Source organism: Argiope bruennichi, chromosome 5 (assembly GCF_947563725.1).
Source record: "Argiope bruennichi chromosome 5, qqArgBrue1.1, whole genome shotgun sequence".
Lineage (NCBI taxonomy): Eukaryota > Metazoa > Arthropoda > Arachnida > Araneae > Araneidae > Argiope > Argiope bruennichi.
In genome coordinates, this window is record NC_079155.1 from 56,904,069 (window position 1) to 56,921,288 (window position 17,220).

Genomic DNA, 17,220 nt, shown 5'->3' on the forward strand with positions numbered 1-17,220 from the left:
CTTTTTAGATTAAATTGGGACAGTATGTTCTAAAAATTGTATTTTTCTGTTATGCCAAAAAAATATAGAAAAAAAAAAGAATATTGAAAAATTAAAAAAAAAAATGAGTAGGAATATTGTCACAAACATATAGGCTGGCACATTTTTTACATTCTCAATAGCAAATCAAAGTGTTAAAAATGGTTGTAATTATTTAATATTATACCAAAACAATAGGATAATAAAATTAGAGAGAAATAATTGTTTTAAATGCAAACTATTTTTTTTTTATTCGAGTGTTTAATTATATTGTCATGCAACATGCAATTGAATTAAAATAATAAGAAAATTTATTTCTATAAATCACTCTTAATATAATAGCTCTTTAACATTGACAATATTATGAAAATAAATAGGAATCTTTTTAATGGAATATTTTTGAAATATCTACAAATATGGCTTTTATTTTTAATGAAATATATTCAATGTTTGAAAATTAGCATACTTTTGTTTAAATGCACTTTATTCTATAAAATTCTGTAAAAAAGAATATTTATAAAATATTCAAAAAAAATATTCTATAAAAAAGAATATTTCATTGTTGTGCAACTCTGTGCCATCATTTTAATTTCTCTTTTTGCTTTTACTTTATTCTCCCTTCATAGACATCCTTTAATATAAACAAAATATTTCAACCATTTTGTAAACAGCTACAGATAATTCACATACGCTGATTATATTTTTTTAAATTTTAAATAGATAATACATAATATTATTAACGAAGTGTACAAATTGTAGGATATAGATCTATATCCTTTATTAATTGTAGGGCCAATTCAAATATTCCTTTATTAATTGTAGGGCCAATACATTCTATTCTTTCGGATGACAAATTAATAAAGGAAATATTTTGCCTAAAATTTCTTTCATTCAGAAACAAAAAAAGTTCTATGAACGTAAAATTTCTAATCCCCTCGAAATGCAGATTTGGTTCTATAATTTTTCATCCTAAAGAATGGAATATATTCAACATGTGATTAATAAAGTAAATATGTCAAGATTTTTTTTTCTTTCTAAAACAATATAATTTAGCAAAAAATTGTATGTACTGAAAATTTCTGATTCACGATGCTTCTGTAAGTTTATTTATAGTGCCAAGAAAATCAGAAATGAATATTTTATTTATTAGAGGGATTATCCCACATGTTCCTCTGCTGATAGTTTTTACTTCAAAATTTACAAATTGCAATATGAAGCAATTTATCATGCTACCTTTGTTCTCATCAAAATGAAAATATATCACAAATAATATTTAAGGATATATAATAAACTTTATTTATTAAACAAATGCAAAGGTTAAATATGTTGTCATATATATTTATATATATACATACATTAATTATCTATGAATATACTAAAAATTAAACAAATTTATATTACACAATCGATCACTCTTGTTACCAACAATTAAGATTCTAAATTATTTTCAGCTAATAAAGCATACAAGAATAACTTTCAAAAACTGCCATCTCTGGTTTTAAGTACAAAAAATAAAATCATGATATAAAATCCATCATTTTAAGCCACATCATATTCCAGTAACAATTCCGTGTCATCGAAGTCCATTGCATTGGCTTCCACAGTATCCTCGATAATCAAATCCTTGTTATAGCTTTTCTTATTTGGACCATAATAGAACGATGCATTGGGATTTAGTTGGTGAAGCTGTGCTCCTTCGATCAGAGGACTACTTGGTTCAGAGAAATTGAAGGAATTATCTGCAGCTCCTTCATCATTGATGCTGCGTTTCCCTCGCCGGATCTGGAGTGGGAAAAAAATGAAGGGGACAAAATGTAATATCTTAGTTGCTATTTTTAGCAGTCGGGGCAGCAAGTATGATTCATGGGTTCCCATGGGCTAGAAGTGGGAATTCGTTTTCTCGAAAGGGTGTTAAATTAATCTCTTAAATATATCTCGAGATATTACGTTTCTTTTTTATATTTAGAAGAAGCTAACTTCATTTAATTGTTTTCTTGAGCGTTATAAAGAAACGGGATATATAAACTATTGTTCTCTGTGTTTATTCTTTATCATATAAAGAAAACCCTTGTTTTCAATTATAGATTAACGAAAATATTAGTGATATGACAAAATTTAAATAATTAATGACGATTTTTAATAATAATTAAAAGTAACCAATTAAATCCATTTTACAATATAATACGCTTTGATAAAATTTATCTCTCTCAATTTAAATTAATTTTGAAGGAATTTATTACAAAATATTTGCATAATCTGCTTGACACATATCACTTCGAAATTATTAAATATTTTAATGGTTTTAATAAAATACGTTCGATTTTTAATACAATAACCATATTTAAATAGTTGAGAAATAAAATTCTTGATAAGAATAAATCCAATGAAAAATTATATATTCTTTAATCATTCTAATTTACGATTATCTACAATTTATTTTCTAACTTTCAATTTATTCAGTTTTCATACTATAAAAATGAGTTCCAAAAAAGAGTATACATAAAAATTAAAATGCAATCACATCATAAGCATAAAATGCATCATTTTTATTAAAAGAGCTTCATTAATGATTTCATTATCATATTCTCATTAAATATGAGAAAATGTCAATGGAGATGCTATTCTCATTACTCTTCTCGTTAGTTTGCAGTGTTATATAATATATTATGTGCTGTTTCTAAATACAAATTTTCAACTGATTTGTAATGATTTGTAATTTTCAACTGATAAATAATTAATGAAGATTTTTAATAATAATTAAAAGTAACCAATTAAATCCATCTTACAGAAAATACATTTTGATATAATATATATTTTCCTAGATTTAAATTAACTTTGAATGAATTTATTACAGAATATTTACATAATCTGCTTGACATATTTTACTTCGAAATTATTAAATGTTTTAAAAAATTTTATTAAATAGGTTCAATTTTTAATGCAATAATTATATTTAAATATTTGAGGCATAAAATGCTTGATAAATATAAACCCATTGGAAAATTATACGATCATTCTAATATATGCATAGCTTCAGTTAATTTTCTTAAATTTCAATTTACTCACTTTCAATATTATAAAAATGAGTTAGATTTTTCTGAAATGAGTATGCATAAACATTAAAATGCAATCACTTTATAAGCATAAAATCATCATTTTTATTAAAAGAGCTGCATTAATGATTTCATTATCACCTTCTCCTTAATTTTGAAGTTAGAGGTATTATATAAATTATTATGTACTATTTCTCAATACGCATTCTCAGCTAAATTTTCGTATTATTATTTCTTTTGTTAATTTTATTAAATTAGACAACTCTAGTATTTTAATTTAATATAAATCAGATATGTATATTTATTTATATAAAACAATATATATTTGGTATAAATGAAAATTAAATTTAATATAATTCAGAATTTGTTTTCTAGAATATACATTAGAATAGAGAGGAACACATGTCAAAATATATGTTGTCATTTTTTTAAAAATAGACTGAAGATGAAATTAGAGATTTTAATAAAAAAATCTTAATTTCAATATGTTAAATAAATTTTAATAGATATATAACGATTTTGCTGATCTTCATGTCTGGAATCACATCATGCATACATCATTAAATGAATATATTTGTTGGTCCCTACAGTTACTTGACAATAAGCATACCAGATATCTTAATTTTTTATTTTATTTATTTATTTTTATTCATAGCAAATGACGTTTCTAAAAAACGTTTATTAAATTTAATAAATTTGATCTCAATAATTGAGTAAATGAGATACCTCTAATGAATGATAAATTCATTTATGCAAAGTTTGTATAAACATGTACTACTAAATAATTGCGATATGCCTCAAAATATAATTGCAATGCTAAAAGATTGCAATGCTTCGAAACATATTTCTTTCCTTTTTTGTAGTTGGATAGAAATATAGAATATTAAATATCATGCGATTTTAATAGAATTATGTTGTTTTCGAACTGCTGTTTTATTATATCTATGTAAAAGAAGGCTATAGATGGTTGTAAGTCAACTGGGCCTTTTCCGATCTTTATATTAAGCATAGTCTGCTCTTCTGTCGTAAGCCAATGAACTGAAAATCTCATAATAATAATACAAATATTATAAATAAAGGATCTATTCATAATGTAATTTCCAAAAAGCTTAAAAATTTAAACAAGAAGTATTTTTATTACAGCTGTCATGGACAACACCGCGCTATGTGGAAATCATACTCATAAACATGGTGTTAAAATATAGTGTCGGAAATATCGTCACAGATTTTTATTGTATTTCTGAAATATAGCTCCTACGCATTTATACATCGATGCAGATTGTTCAGAGGCTTTTTTATTCATTTGATGCGAAGATAAAACAGAATGAGCAGGACTTCCTATTTCGATAGACAAATAAATCAACCCTTTCTCCTATTAGAAACAATACAATATGTCTTAGTGGAATAATTTGCAGTAAATAGCCACAGGAAGAACATACGCAGGTATTTGGAGGTCATTCTTTGTATAAAACGCATCCACAAAAGACTACTATATTTATGGGACTGAATTGAGCTGTGTAATAATAAAACAAAAATGATAGATATTTTATTTTTTAGACACTACTCAGATTTCAGTGGAATATAATTTTGTTAAATAAATTCAAACATTCTTTCATATGATGCCATATGAAAGAATATTTTATTGGTATCAAACGATTTTTTCTTTTAAGAAACTGTTTATCAAATGCTATACTCAGTAGTGTCGAAATTTCGATTCCTTGAGTTACCTCAAAAAGTTTTAAGCCTAATTCTTAGGGTTAATACCGTATTTATTGTAAGGCCTTAAGATATCCGACTAAGTTAAAAACATGAATTTGGATGAAAACTAGAATTTTTTTATTATTTATTTAAGGTGTCAAAAAATAGATACGTTTCTGTGTCCAGGTGGTATCTTTATTTTGTCTCTATGTTAATTAGAAGTCAAGTTATTGCAAATAATTGGCACATAAGTATTTATGAGCATTTAAAAACTGTAAATTCATTTTCTGAAGAATTAGTTTTTTTTTTTTTTTTCATAATTCTACTGTATGAGTATCGTCATATCTCAAAAAAACAAAAACAATCAACCTATCTGAATGAAATTTATAATTACTGTTCGTTATGTTGTAAAGAATGAAATGAACTATAGATATAATGTTGAATGCTCTAGAAGTGGATTTATGATTGTTTAATGAAAAATATTGTTGAAAAAATTCTAAAATTTCATAGATAATTTCCTATATTACACAAAAAAAATGTTACTTTTTAATATGTTTCTTAGATAATAGTTAATTACACTCTAAGATAAGTTACAAATGTAATGTTACAAAGAAAAATTAAAAATTAGCCTACTGCTTAGAGTTAAAACCGCGCTTAATGTAAGGTCTTAAGATATTTGATCAAATTAAAATAAAAATTCGCATTTTTATTAATTAATTTATTTGCAGTTTTAAAAAAGAGATACGTTTCTGTGACCAGTATTATCTTAAATTTGTCTCTATGTAAATTAGAAGCCAACTTATAGCAAATCATTGACATGTAAATGATACTTATTTGTGAAAATTTAAAAACTTTGAATGCATTTTCAGAAGAATGAGTCTTTTTTTTCATAATTCTACTGTATAAGCATCATTATTTCTAAAAAATAATCAACCAATCTAAATAAATTTTTTATTATTATTTATAATTTTCATTAATTAAATTATATTACGCAAAATATAATGAACAATGGATATGATATTGAATACTCTAGAAGTGGATTTATAATTGTTTAGTGTAAATATTATTGAAAAAATTTCATAGATAATTTCATATATTACACAAAAAAAAATATTTTTGAATATCATTCTTAGATAATAGTTAGTTATATTCTAAAATATGTTACACATGTAATGTTACAAGGAAAAAACTGTAACAATTTTTACTCTAGAACAATTCTAGATTTTGTAAAAATGTGTAAAATTCATATTAAAATAGGATTTTTTTACATATATTTTTAAATAATTTCACTTTTATTCATCAGTTTATACTTACATATCATATAAATATTAAAATATTTGTTTTTCCAAAAATTCCTCTTTGAACTTATTCGGATACCTTAAATAAGATTGATTTTTCTTTAATATTTGATTAAATGACTAAAAATGATCATAATTTAAAGAATATATATACAAACATTGACTTTTTTTTATAGATTGCATTTTTTTTTCACTTTTGTTTCTAAATAATTTAGAGCTAGTTTTGAAGTCTTATAATGTCTCAAAATTAATTTTTTCATAAAATCTATCATTGCTTTTTATTTTATTACTTTTTGAGAATAATACAAAGAAATGTTCAATTTAACTTATAATAAATAATAATTATTAAAGTTGAAATAATTGTTTGAAATTTTAAAAAAATAAACATACCGCACAATTTTGTTCTATGCAGTTTGCTTGGGTATATGATACATTAGAAGGAATTGCAGCCTGAAAAGAGAAAAAAAAAATTAGTAAAAATGAATTATTTACTAAAATGAATAAACTATTTCTTTAAATTGCCAGTTTGCCATTTTTCGCTTTTTTGTAAAAAAAGACAGTCATTTGATTCTTGGAACTGAAAATAACGAATTAATCTTGAAAACAATTGAATAATTCAAAAAGGAAATATATCAATCACTATTATTTTGATTTCTAAACTGAAATACGAAAATTAATAACATATTAGCATGATTAGTTAGATTAACATTGGATAACTAGATAGCGAGTTAAGATAGAATAACTTCTGATTTAGTTTGTTAACATCTAAGGTTCCAAAAATATAATAGGACTATCTTTATAACATTGAACCATGAATGGATGATGAGGATGACAAATGAATAGGTATCCTGCCTCTAATATTTCAATCTTACTATCAAAATGAGTATTGATCCTTTAAAAATTTACTTTCTGCACTGAAGCCAAAACTTGGCCACGAGGCTCAATAGTGCTTGAAATTTCTTTTACGAATTGTTGTCATTTAAACCAATTCATTCGTCTAGTTGTATGGTGTCGTTTTCGGAATTTGAAGATCATTACCTCGATATTTTACCGTTTTTGTCAATTTATAACATATCCATTCTCTTAAAATAAGTCAAGAATTTTTAGTTTGAATATTGCTTACAACTATTGAGATGCGTTTTACTTATATCTTAGCTTTGTTACAAAAACTAAAACATTCTTAAATTGCATATTATTCTAGCTAAACTAAACGAAATATAAGGTTATTGTTAAAAACGCTGTCTCGATACATGAGGTCGTAACTATCATACCATTTACAGAAGAGAGATACAATTTTATTTCAAGGTATTTTGAGATATGCGCTCAACAATTATATGAAAACAACAGTTAAACTCTACGGTTACAATGATAAAATTTCAAAATTCTGAAATGGCAACACCAACTATTTTTAATTATTGGTGTTGTTGTCTTTTATTTTTCTTCGTTGCAAGAAGCAATAAATAGCGTTGAAATTGTATCTATAGCAAGAAAATCACCAGCTCTAGACAGACTAAAAAGAAGAGAGAAAATAACTATGGTGTATGAAAAAAAACGTGAAATCCAACAGATTCACTTCGATATGGCACGCGCTTCGGTTCTAAGCAGCATCTGCCGCATCTAAAATGCCATCGTGATTGCAGAAAGTTAAGTAGAAAATTTGTGAAACACAATGAAATGGTTTGCTTTCTGTTGCTTCTCTACTGCCTGAGGTTATTTTCTCTTAGCCTGTTTAGTGCTGATGACTTTCGTACTACAAGTTCCGTTCCAAAGCTGTTTATTGTTTTTTGCTACGGAAAACTCAGCCCAATAAAAAGTGTTGATGTTTGAATTTGAAATTTTTTTAAATTTTAACACTGTGACTTTAATTGTTGTTTTCCGTATGATTCCTAAGTGTACACCTCAATATATCTTGAACCAAAATTTTATTTCTTTCCTATGAACGGTATGATAGTTTGGTCTCATATGTCGGGATGTTTTTTTTTTAATAATTACCCTGTATTTTTCATTTACATGAAACCTGGTGGCTTATGTAATAAAATAAGTTTCAATATACAAATAAGTCATGCCGTTGATATTTCTCTGGAAATTATGCTCCAGGTTTCTCTAGCTTTATATTAATACACAATTGCTATATAAATACAAATGCAATCGGAATGACTAATAAAAAGATCTCATTACCTGTATCCACTGGAGCTCTTTTTTGTATTAAGCAACATTTATTCACCGTAATACAATAACAATTGTTTCGAAAAAATGACATAATGGAGCGGAATAACAATAATTATTGGATATGATCTGACCGTCTGAATTGCAGACTGGCTACAATTTTTTTTTATGTAATTTCCCTGAATTATTGAAGGTCATATCTATTTAGTAAAGGAATATATGTCTGAAAACTCTCGCGAGCCAAAAAAATGACATAAATATTTTTCAAATAGGGATGAAATGAAAACAATACTGAGCATTGCGACATTTTCGGTGCAATAAATGCCCCATAATGGAGTTGGTGAAAATAAAATAACACTAGATGGAATAATCTTTGGTGGATATCTGGAACATATCATCAGAACAATGTAATTTTTACATCTTTGAAAAAATTAAATCCTGATCTATAGCTTGTAATATAGTACTATATCTAAGAATTATTATTTTTATATGAAGGAACGGCTTAATTAAATTAAATATATTAACTTTTTAAATAGAGACATTTGTAAATATCTATTGCCTTCATTTATTTTGGCGTATATAGCTATTACTATTCATACAAATTAACAATTACTTGACATTTTTGTAATTAATATTTGTAAAAACCTTTTAAATGGAAGTTCTTAAAATGTTGACTTTTTTTTAGTCTTTTGGTCTTTGGAGTATTTTTTTCTGTAATAATTTCTCTATTTCCAAGCTTTCTTATAACATTTTTTTTCTGTTATTGGTGCAAATATAAAATTTCCTTTAAAGTATAATTATACGTCCTTACAAAGATGTAGCGAAATGTTTCACTCACATTTAAACACAAGAATAAGCAAGGTTTGAAAAATCATGTTTTTTCGGAGAAAATATTTAGATACAAATCATATATTGATTACATATGATATTTCTCAATTTTAATTCATCTCACATTCATCAGTGTCACCTCACAAAGTTTTGAGGCTCCAATAGGTTAACATCCAATAGCATCAATGCAAGTACCACAAAAATGTACGAGATGGCTCTTAATGACATTGTTAGCACGAGAGCAGATAGAAAAGAGCCCTAATAGTTAGAAAATATTTTTTTGTGTATAAAATCTCGCTTCTTCAGGAACTTAAAAAGCTTAGATATAAACTTAAAAAGCAAAACTTTATTTAAATTGAAAATTTTATAAAGTTTGCTCGTTTAAAGTTATAATATTTTATAGTGCTACATAACGACTGTAAACGTTACTAAACATTCAAACATACCATCATCATACTAAGCTGATTTTTAATTCTTTTTATTCTTATTGTAATTATAAGTTTTCATTTCTAGTAAATTTCGCATTTAGAAATTACTCCCATACTAAAGCTGATAAAAAATATCAGAGTAATCGATCACAATCTACGCTCACAAAAGTTTCAGTGCGTTATGAGCAATAAATATTAATCAGATTTATAATTTTTTTCTGGGCTTACGTCGATCATAGTTGCGCCTTATAAAGAGTAGTAATATATAAATGTTAATAGGCAGCCTACTTGTACACAATTTATCAAAACTATTGTATATTTATCAAAAATAAAAAAAAGAATCCTGTATTGACACAATTCATCAATCTGATAGATCAAAAAATATTCTTGCAGAAACTTAGGAATAAATAAATAATAAAAATTGACAACTTTTTTTATTTACCTATAAGTACGTTTTTTATAAATGTGTTTATTTAAGCCTTTAAGTAAGAGATCTATGAGATAAGTATACGTTAATGCAGGCTGCACAGTCATGTTCCTGTTTTTACCTTTAAGTTACACAGACTTCTTTAAGAGAATAAAATTGCAAATATAAAAATAATATTTTTTTAAACCTATTTTCGTACTTAACATATGATGATATATTTACAGGAATCTAGTATAGGAATCATTTAAGAATGTTAATAAAAATTATTGAGCAATTCGCACTCTTGAGTCGTTAATTGTGTAAAATAAGAATTCATATTTTATTTGTTATAAATTGTTGCAAGGGATCCAGATATGCATTTAAGGGTTTCATGGATTTTTTAAATAAAATGCTAGATTATAAAAATAGCAGTATTTCTCAAAATTTTGAAAATGAAATATACTGATATACAGTAAAATATATTAATTTTAGAATTTGATTTTATAATCTTATTTTAAAATTAGATTAAAAAATGTTTTTCACGACATGCATTTTATAGAGATTTTTATATGCATTATTTCAATAAATTTTTGTATCCCAGTTCTCATTTATCTTCCACATACAATATTTTATATTAAAATCAAGAGCTCTGACTGAAGAATATTAAAATTATACTTACAGCTTGGACGCATGTTTGTAGCTGAAAATTATAAAAATAAATTATTAATAAATTTTAAATAATTGATTAAAATAACAAATATAAAAGCACTTTATCTGAAATAGCTTAAGGACTATCAATGTGTTTAATTACAAGAACAGCTTAATCAACACATATATTCAGAAATTAGAATAAAACAAACAAATATTGTTGCACATATAATTGTTTCTTTACAATCTGAACATAAACAACGGAGACTTCATTGAAAGAAAAAAAATATATACTTTTAAAAATTTAAAAATTTAACTTTTATTCGGTAATTGAGCAAAAGAATGAAATGTGATTTATGAAAAATAACACACTATATATGAGAGATTTGTAATTATTAAGAGAAATAATTGTTAGATTGCTTTATTGTTCAATACATAATTATTCAATTTATTAATAAAATTGGAATATTGTTTTAAATTTTTTTGTTAAACTTTGTATAGTATTATAACTTTAATTTTATTCCCCATACAAGGAGTGGGATATAATGCAAAGGCAAGACAGACTTACATAAGAATTGGAACTTAAGTAAGGGGACAATTAATTCATATATTCATAACATATAATCTCATAATTCGCAATATTATTACATCACTAATTAAATTAATATTTTGCATTTGAACTAATAAAATATATATTGCACTCGTTATGTAAATATGCTTGTATTATGCGAAAACGTTTATAGCTTTCTGTTTATACAGTACCGTAGATTTCCAAAAATTTTCTTGTAGTGCAAAAGCTTTTACATTATCACAAAACTCAAAAAAACTAACTTTTTAATAATATCAGCTTTATTTTCGTGCAATATTTTATTTCTTTTAATATATATTTTTTAAATTTTCTTCGGTTTCAGTCTGAAGCAATATTATGGAAAAATTCAAATTCTTTCATCAAAACACTCGATCGCATGTTTTTGCCTATGTTAAAATTCGTTTTAAAAAATTGCATTTTTTGGACATTAACTTCGAAATAGGATTTTCATTTCTGCACTTATTTCGCAGTGTATACATTTTTTTTAAAAATTTGAATCTCAATAATTTGAAGCAGATTGATTAGATTAAATGATGTATCTCAGTTGTATTAAAAAATACGCTGACAAATTAAAAAAAAAAACGGTATTAATTGTTGTACTGCATAAAAAGTCTATAAGCGGGCTATTAAACAAGTCTCTAAATGTGGCAAGTTAGTTAATAACAACCGACAAAATACGGTTTGATCTGTATAGTATTGAGGTGAAGGAAAAGCTTGAAAATAGGTATTGTGAAGGTGTGGAAATTATTGAATCGAATCCTTGGACAGCAAGGAATTCCTTAATTTATAAACAGTGTACAAATAATTACTACGTAGATTTATGTACAGATATATTGCTCATACTTGAAACTAATGCAAAAAAATGTCCGATTTCATATTCACCTGAAATTGCATCTATTACCATGAAAGAGAGAAATGAATACAAAAGAAAGGAATGACAGCTTGAATCAACAGCAGCTGAATATGCATAAATTTTTATCTGTCACCAAAACTTGAATCCAACATATTGGCTTAAATGAAAATTGATCATAATCTATTATTATATTTTTTACTGTTAATATACCGGATGATTCATGAAATTAGGTCGGAATGGTGATAAAAAGATAATTGTTGGTATGTTTAGTTCTTTTTATTTTTACATTTCTGAATTTTTGTTGCAATAGTACAATTGTTTAGAAATATTCATTAAATATATGCACATTATGCTGTAAAATATCACGAATAAATTTCTTGATTATAAAGTAGTAAATCTTCCGAACATTTTTATTTTATCCAGAATGTTACTATTACTTTTGTTTACAAAAATTTAAAGTTCGCAATAATTACAATCAAGGATCGAATATAAAGCAAGAAACAAGTGAAGTTGTTATTATTGATTCATTTAAAAAGTAGTTTTTAAAATTATATTTAATTATTTATTGTCAAATGCGAAAGGAAAAAGTATAATGCGACAATCTACTTTATTATTGATTTATTACTATTTTTAAAATCATGAAAAACTTTTTAATTGATTTTAAAATTCATGGACTCAAGTGTAAACTGTACATTAGGAAAATAAATAAATTTACATTTTTCTAAAAGGTTATTTTTGTTCCGCTGTATATATTTAACAAAGTTTGTGTAACTTAGAGGAATTCAAAGTAATTAATTTCTTACATCCATTCAAACTTACCACACTAGCATAAGAATCAGTTGGGCAAAGGAAACATTTTGGCTGAAAAAAAATATAGATTTGCATATTAGAAAGAATAATATTTTTTTTTAAAAAAAATAATTGGGCTGTAAAAAAAAACAGTTATGCTAGAAGGAATAACTTTTTTTCGTTGAAATTAAGATAAGTTACGCTAAAAAGCTTTAAATTTTTGAAACACTCCTTTCCATAAAATATTTTATCTAAGAAGAAATAAAATCTTCCATTTACAGCCTAGTATATGCAATATCTTATAATTTTTAACAATATAATAATATAATTAAAACTGAGAAAAATTTGCTTCTGATAGCAAATAATTGCATATTAACATATCGGCAGAAAATCTGATCCAGTAACGAGAAGAAAAAAAAAAGAGAGTTATTTTGTTTCCTTTTATTGATTCTGAGTTGTCAATAAATTTTCTTAAAGGCAATAAGAAAATTCCCTTTGATGAAATTAAATATATTCAACGTCTTCAATTGGAAAAAAACATAGTTTTTATAAGTGCACTTTCATTAAAAACCATAATTCTTTTATTCTTATATTTTATTTTTGGCTTTAGGTTATATTTTATTCTTATCTTAACTGAAATTTAATAGCTTATAAATAAGTTCCGAAAATTTTTAATTATTGCAATGCTGTCTAGAAAATAAAAATGAGTTAAATTATATATTCACACACACACACAGATATATATATATATATATATATATATATATATATATATATATATATATATATATATATATGAAAAACTTAAAGGATAAAAGAAAGCTTACCATATATCTTGAAGGATCAACAGAGTAGATGCACACGTTCATCACTCTTTGATTATTTTTTAAATTTAACTGAAAAACAATCAAATCAAATCAAATGATCAATAAATGGAAGCAGTGTAAATATACATTGTTTGAATACCCTTTTATTTCGATTTTGAAAATGACTTTTTTTCAAAATACAAAAATATGTTTTGTAATGTCATCTACAAAATCTATTTCAAAACATAGATTTCTGAAAGACCTATGTAATAAAATTTTAAATCGATAATATTTTATAAAAATAACTGACTAGGAATACATTATTATGATTAGATTAGAAATACTATTCAAATATTTGTTGAACAAAAAGAATTACATATAAATATATATTTCATTGCTTTCAATTTTCATAGGAAAAGTTTATTTGAAAACTTTGTAGGTTGCTTAATGACCTTCTTAATAAAAATAGAAATTGGTAACATACTGATAGTTGAGAGACAGTATAAACAAAAAAGGTTTGAGAGAAATACATCATTTTATATATTTTAAATTCTATAAATAATTATTACTTATCGATTTAAAATACAATAAATAATTATTATGTTTATATTAAAAATACAACAGATTTTATAAACTGTAAAAATTATAGAATGTTGCTTCATTATGTTAAAAAATATTCACTTAGTCAATTTTTATAAGTTCAATTCTATATAATAAATTTATAAGGAAATATGAAGCTAACAAGTGCAGTTTGTTCTTTTTCTAAGATGAGCAGTGCTTGCACATGCTTCAGTCTTCAGATCATTCAGTTTTTAAAAAAAATTTAACTTTATTTGGAATTATACTAAATAGTATAGCACAAATTATTAAATTTCTTTGTAGTTCAGCTATTACATTCTACTTATGATCTAATCCTTTTAGATACGTATGATTGAAAATAAATTTATTCATTAGAAAGATTGAACAATTAAATTGATGATTTCATAAAAAGTTTTTAATTAATGTTATTTTTTAGTATTATTAAATAAAAAAGTGTAATTAAATAGCGTAATTTATATTGTGCATTTCCACTCTTATACTATTTTATTGCAAATAATCATTAATTTGCATGCCCCATTCAGTCGGTTAATGTAAACATATTTTATCCGTTATTGAATACTAGTTATAATTTTGATTACAAATAACTAATAATTCCCATTTCACTTGAATTCAATGGATACAAAAGTGAATTTAGGCTTTATATACACTGGAATATCATATCCAGTAACTCAATTCGGTTCCTAGTAGATAATAAATAAAGATTTTATTTATAAATTAGTACATCAACTATAAAATACTCAATGATTTTTTTTTATTTAGCAACTAAAATTTTGAAATAATTATACATTAATAATTCGGGTATAATAAGAAAATTTCATCATTTTTTTTCATTTTATATACAATTTATCGTTGATTTAAGCCGTGAGTTCCTTAATTTATTATGTTTCTGTTTAATGCTGCCTTATAAGCTTTTTTGTTTAAATTGGCATTTCATTAACAAATATGAGAAAAAAAACGTGATTTTCAATGCTTGTGAGTATAAAAAAAGAAAATGATTGTAGCAGTAATCTTCGCTTGTAGAATTTCACTAGGAGAATAGAGTTCCTGATAGCATAATCCATGGCACTCTGTTTCTCGGTCTTGATAATTCTTTTGTATTCCCCTTTTCTTCTGTTTAGATCTTTTGTTAAAATTGCACATTTTTTGGATTACCGCCAAAGAGTGTTGGCAATCATCTTCGAAGACTGCATGGAGACAATTCGATGGATAAAGATGCTAAATATATCATACTGTTGTAAATTTTTTCAAAAAAAAATATTGAAGCTATTAAATATGAGTTTTTTCAGATTTTTGTTTCTCTAAATTTTTAAATAGCATCCTCTGTTGTTGCCGTTTTTCTTTAATTAAACGTTAAATTTTAATTGCAAGCCTAAAAGGAACTGTTGAAATCTTGCACTTTTATTTTGAGTTAAAATATTTATAAATACACGACATGTCAGTATAATTCGGAAAATATTTGGGGAATCGAAACAAAAGGTAATTGTTATTTTGTGTAAGAAAAATTAATAGAGCGAGGGTGTTAAAGAATTTTAGCGAACCTTTTATTGCTATCGTTGAATGAAAATTTTAATATTTATAATTACTTTATTTAATAACCAAAGCATTAAAATTGCTAACAGAGATAGTTCAGGAATTTTTTCTTTCGCTTATCTTATTTTTTTATTTTCTATCAGATTCTTATAAAATTAGATATTGCATAGAAAAATCAATTTAATGCAATAATTTAAAGAAGTAATTTAAGATCATACTTTTTGAAAAAATATAAAGGAAGTTAAATTTTAACTTTTAATTTGTAACCACACTTTTTGCAATTTTTTTTTAATCTCAGTACTTATATGTTTTAATTATATATGCTAAATTTCAATATATTATGCAATCTTTTTTATTTATACATTTTATTTCTTTTTGAGTTATTTAAACAGATTATACTATACATTTTGTATACTAATATATTGCATAAAATTCAAAATTAAAATACTAATTAATGATATATACATGAAATAAAAAAAATGTTTGTAAAGTATTGTGTGTCTAACCTTGTAACTTTATCTTATATGAGAAAAATAAAATAACATACATTTATCGGGAAAAGTATGGCTGCGCCAACTGTTGCAAGGAAAAGTACTAACAAAAGCTTCTCCATCTAAGAAAAATAATGAAATAACATTAATAATACAGGTAAAAATAATATATGCATTGATTTGCAAGTTTTTAAATAAATTTTTAAATGAATATTAATACAGTTAAAAAAATTAAAATTATTAACAATAATTAAAATAATTTCAACTAATTGACTGAAATTTAAAAATATTCCAGAAACCAAATTAAAATGAATTCGTTTACAAACAAATATATCTTAAATTCATTACAAGAAATATATGCGTTGAATAATTTGATATATTAAATAAAAATACGCTTAAAAAGTATTATATATATATCAAATATTATATTAACCAAATAAAAATATAAATTATGAAAATAGGGAATAATAATGAGATTATTAATTAAATATTATTTTGTAGATAATATTAAATCAGTTAACTAACAAAATAATAAAGTGTAGTTAATATTAATGCAACTTGCGAACTGAAACTTTAAATTAAGAATTTTTAATTAAAAAAATAAATTCAATTGCAAACGAAAGTTTATTATAATATAAATAGTAAATTATAAGAGATACATTATAAGTTCTGCACCTGATATATCTGTTTACTATCGTAGTTCCCAAGTTTGAAAATCAACTTCAAACACATGATTAAAGCATATATACATGATTTTTAAAAAAGAAATCAACGTAAACATGAGTTGGAGGCCATATTTGATTGACACGATTAAAGCAAAGGGGAGAACCGAAATATTATTGTTATTATTTGACTCTTTTGAATCTACGGTCCAGCTACTTCATTCATATACGGAACACAGGAAAGTCACACAATGCGTCAGGTGGTCAGAAACGTTTTATGTTACTTTCAAGCCGAAATTACAATATTAAAATGGAAAAAGTAGAAAGGTATTGAAATGAAAGCTTTTCTTATTTTCT

The 17,220-nt window shown here is 24.5% G+C and overlaps 1 protein-coding gene across 1 annotated transcript; it reads right to left on the minus strand.

Moving 5' to 3' along the window:
- Positions 1-1,400: 1,400 nt before the first annotated feature.
- Positions 1,401-16,895, minus strand: LOC129969174 (uncharacterized). Its single transcript, XM_056083613.1, has 7 exons — positions 16,877-16,895; positions 16,258-16,323; positions 13,602-13,670; positions 12,805-12,846; positions 10,575-10,595; positions 6,458-6,517; positions 1,401-1,800 (listed from the first exon to the last, which is right to left on the minus strand). Exons 2-7 carry the CDS (start codon positions 16,321-16,323, stop codon positions 1,558-1,560), a joined length of 501 nt encoding a protein of 166 aa, XP_055939588.1. The 5' UTR covers positions 16,877-16,895; the 3' UTR covers positions 1,401-1,557.
- Between the last annotated feature and the right edge of the window lie 325 nt (positions 16,896-17,220).

What these genes read in the sequence shown, in the direction of transcription:
- LOC129969174 (XM_056083613.1), bottom strand. Translation starts at nt 16,323, where the DNA reads ATGGAGAAGCTTTTGTTAGTACTTTTCCTTGCAACAGTTGGCGCAGCC. An exon ending in TTGATCCTTCAAGATATATG is followed by an intron (nt 12,847 to 13,601) that starts GTAAGCTTTCTT and finishes ATTTTTTTTCAG; the next exon opens with CCAAAATGTTTCCTTTGCCC. An exon ending in TACAAACATGCGTCCAAGCT is followed by an intron (nt 6,518 to 10,574) that starts GTAAGTATAATT and finishes TTCTCTTTTCAG; the next exon opens with GCTGCAATTCCTTCTAATGT.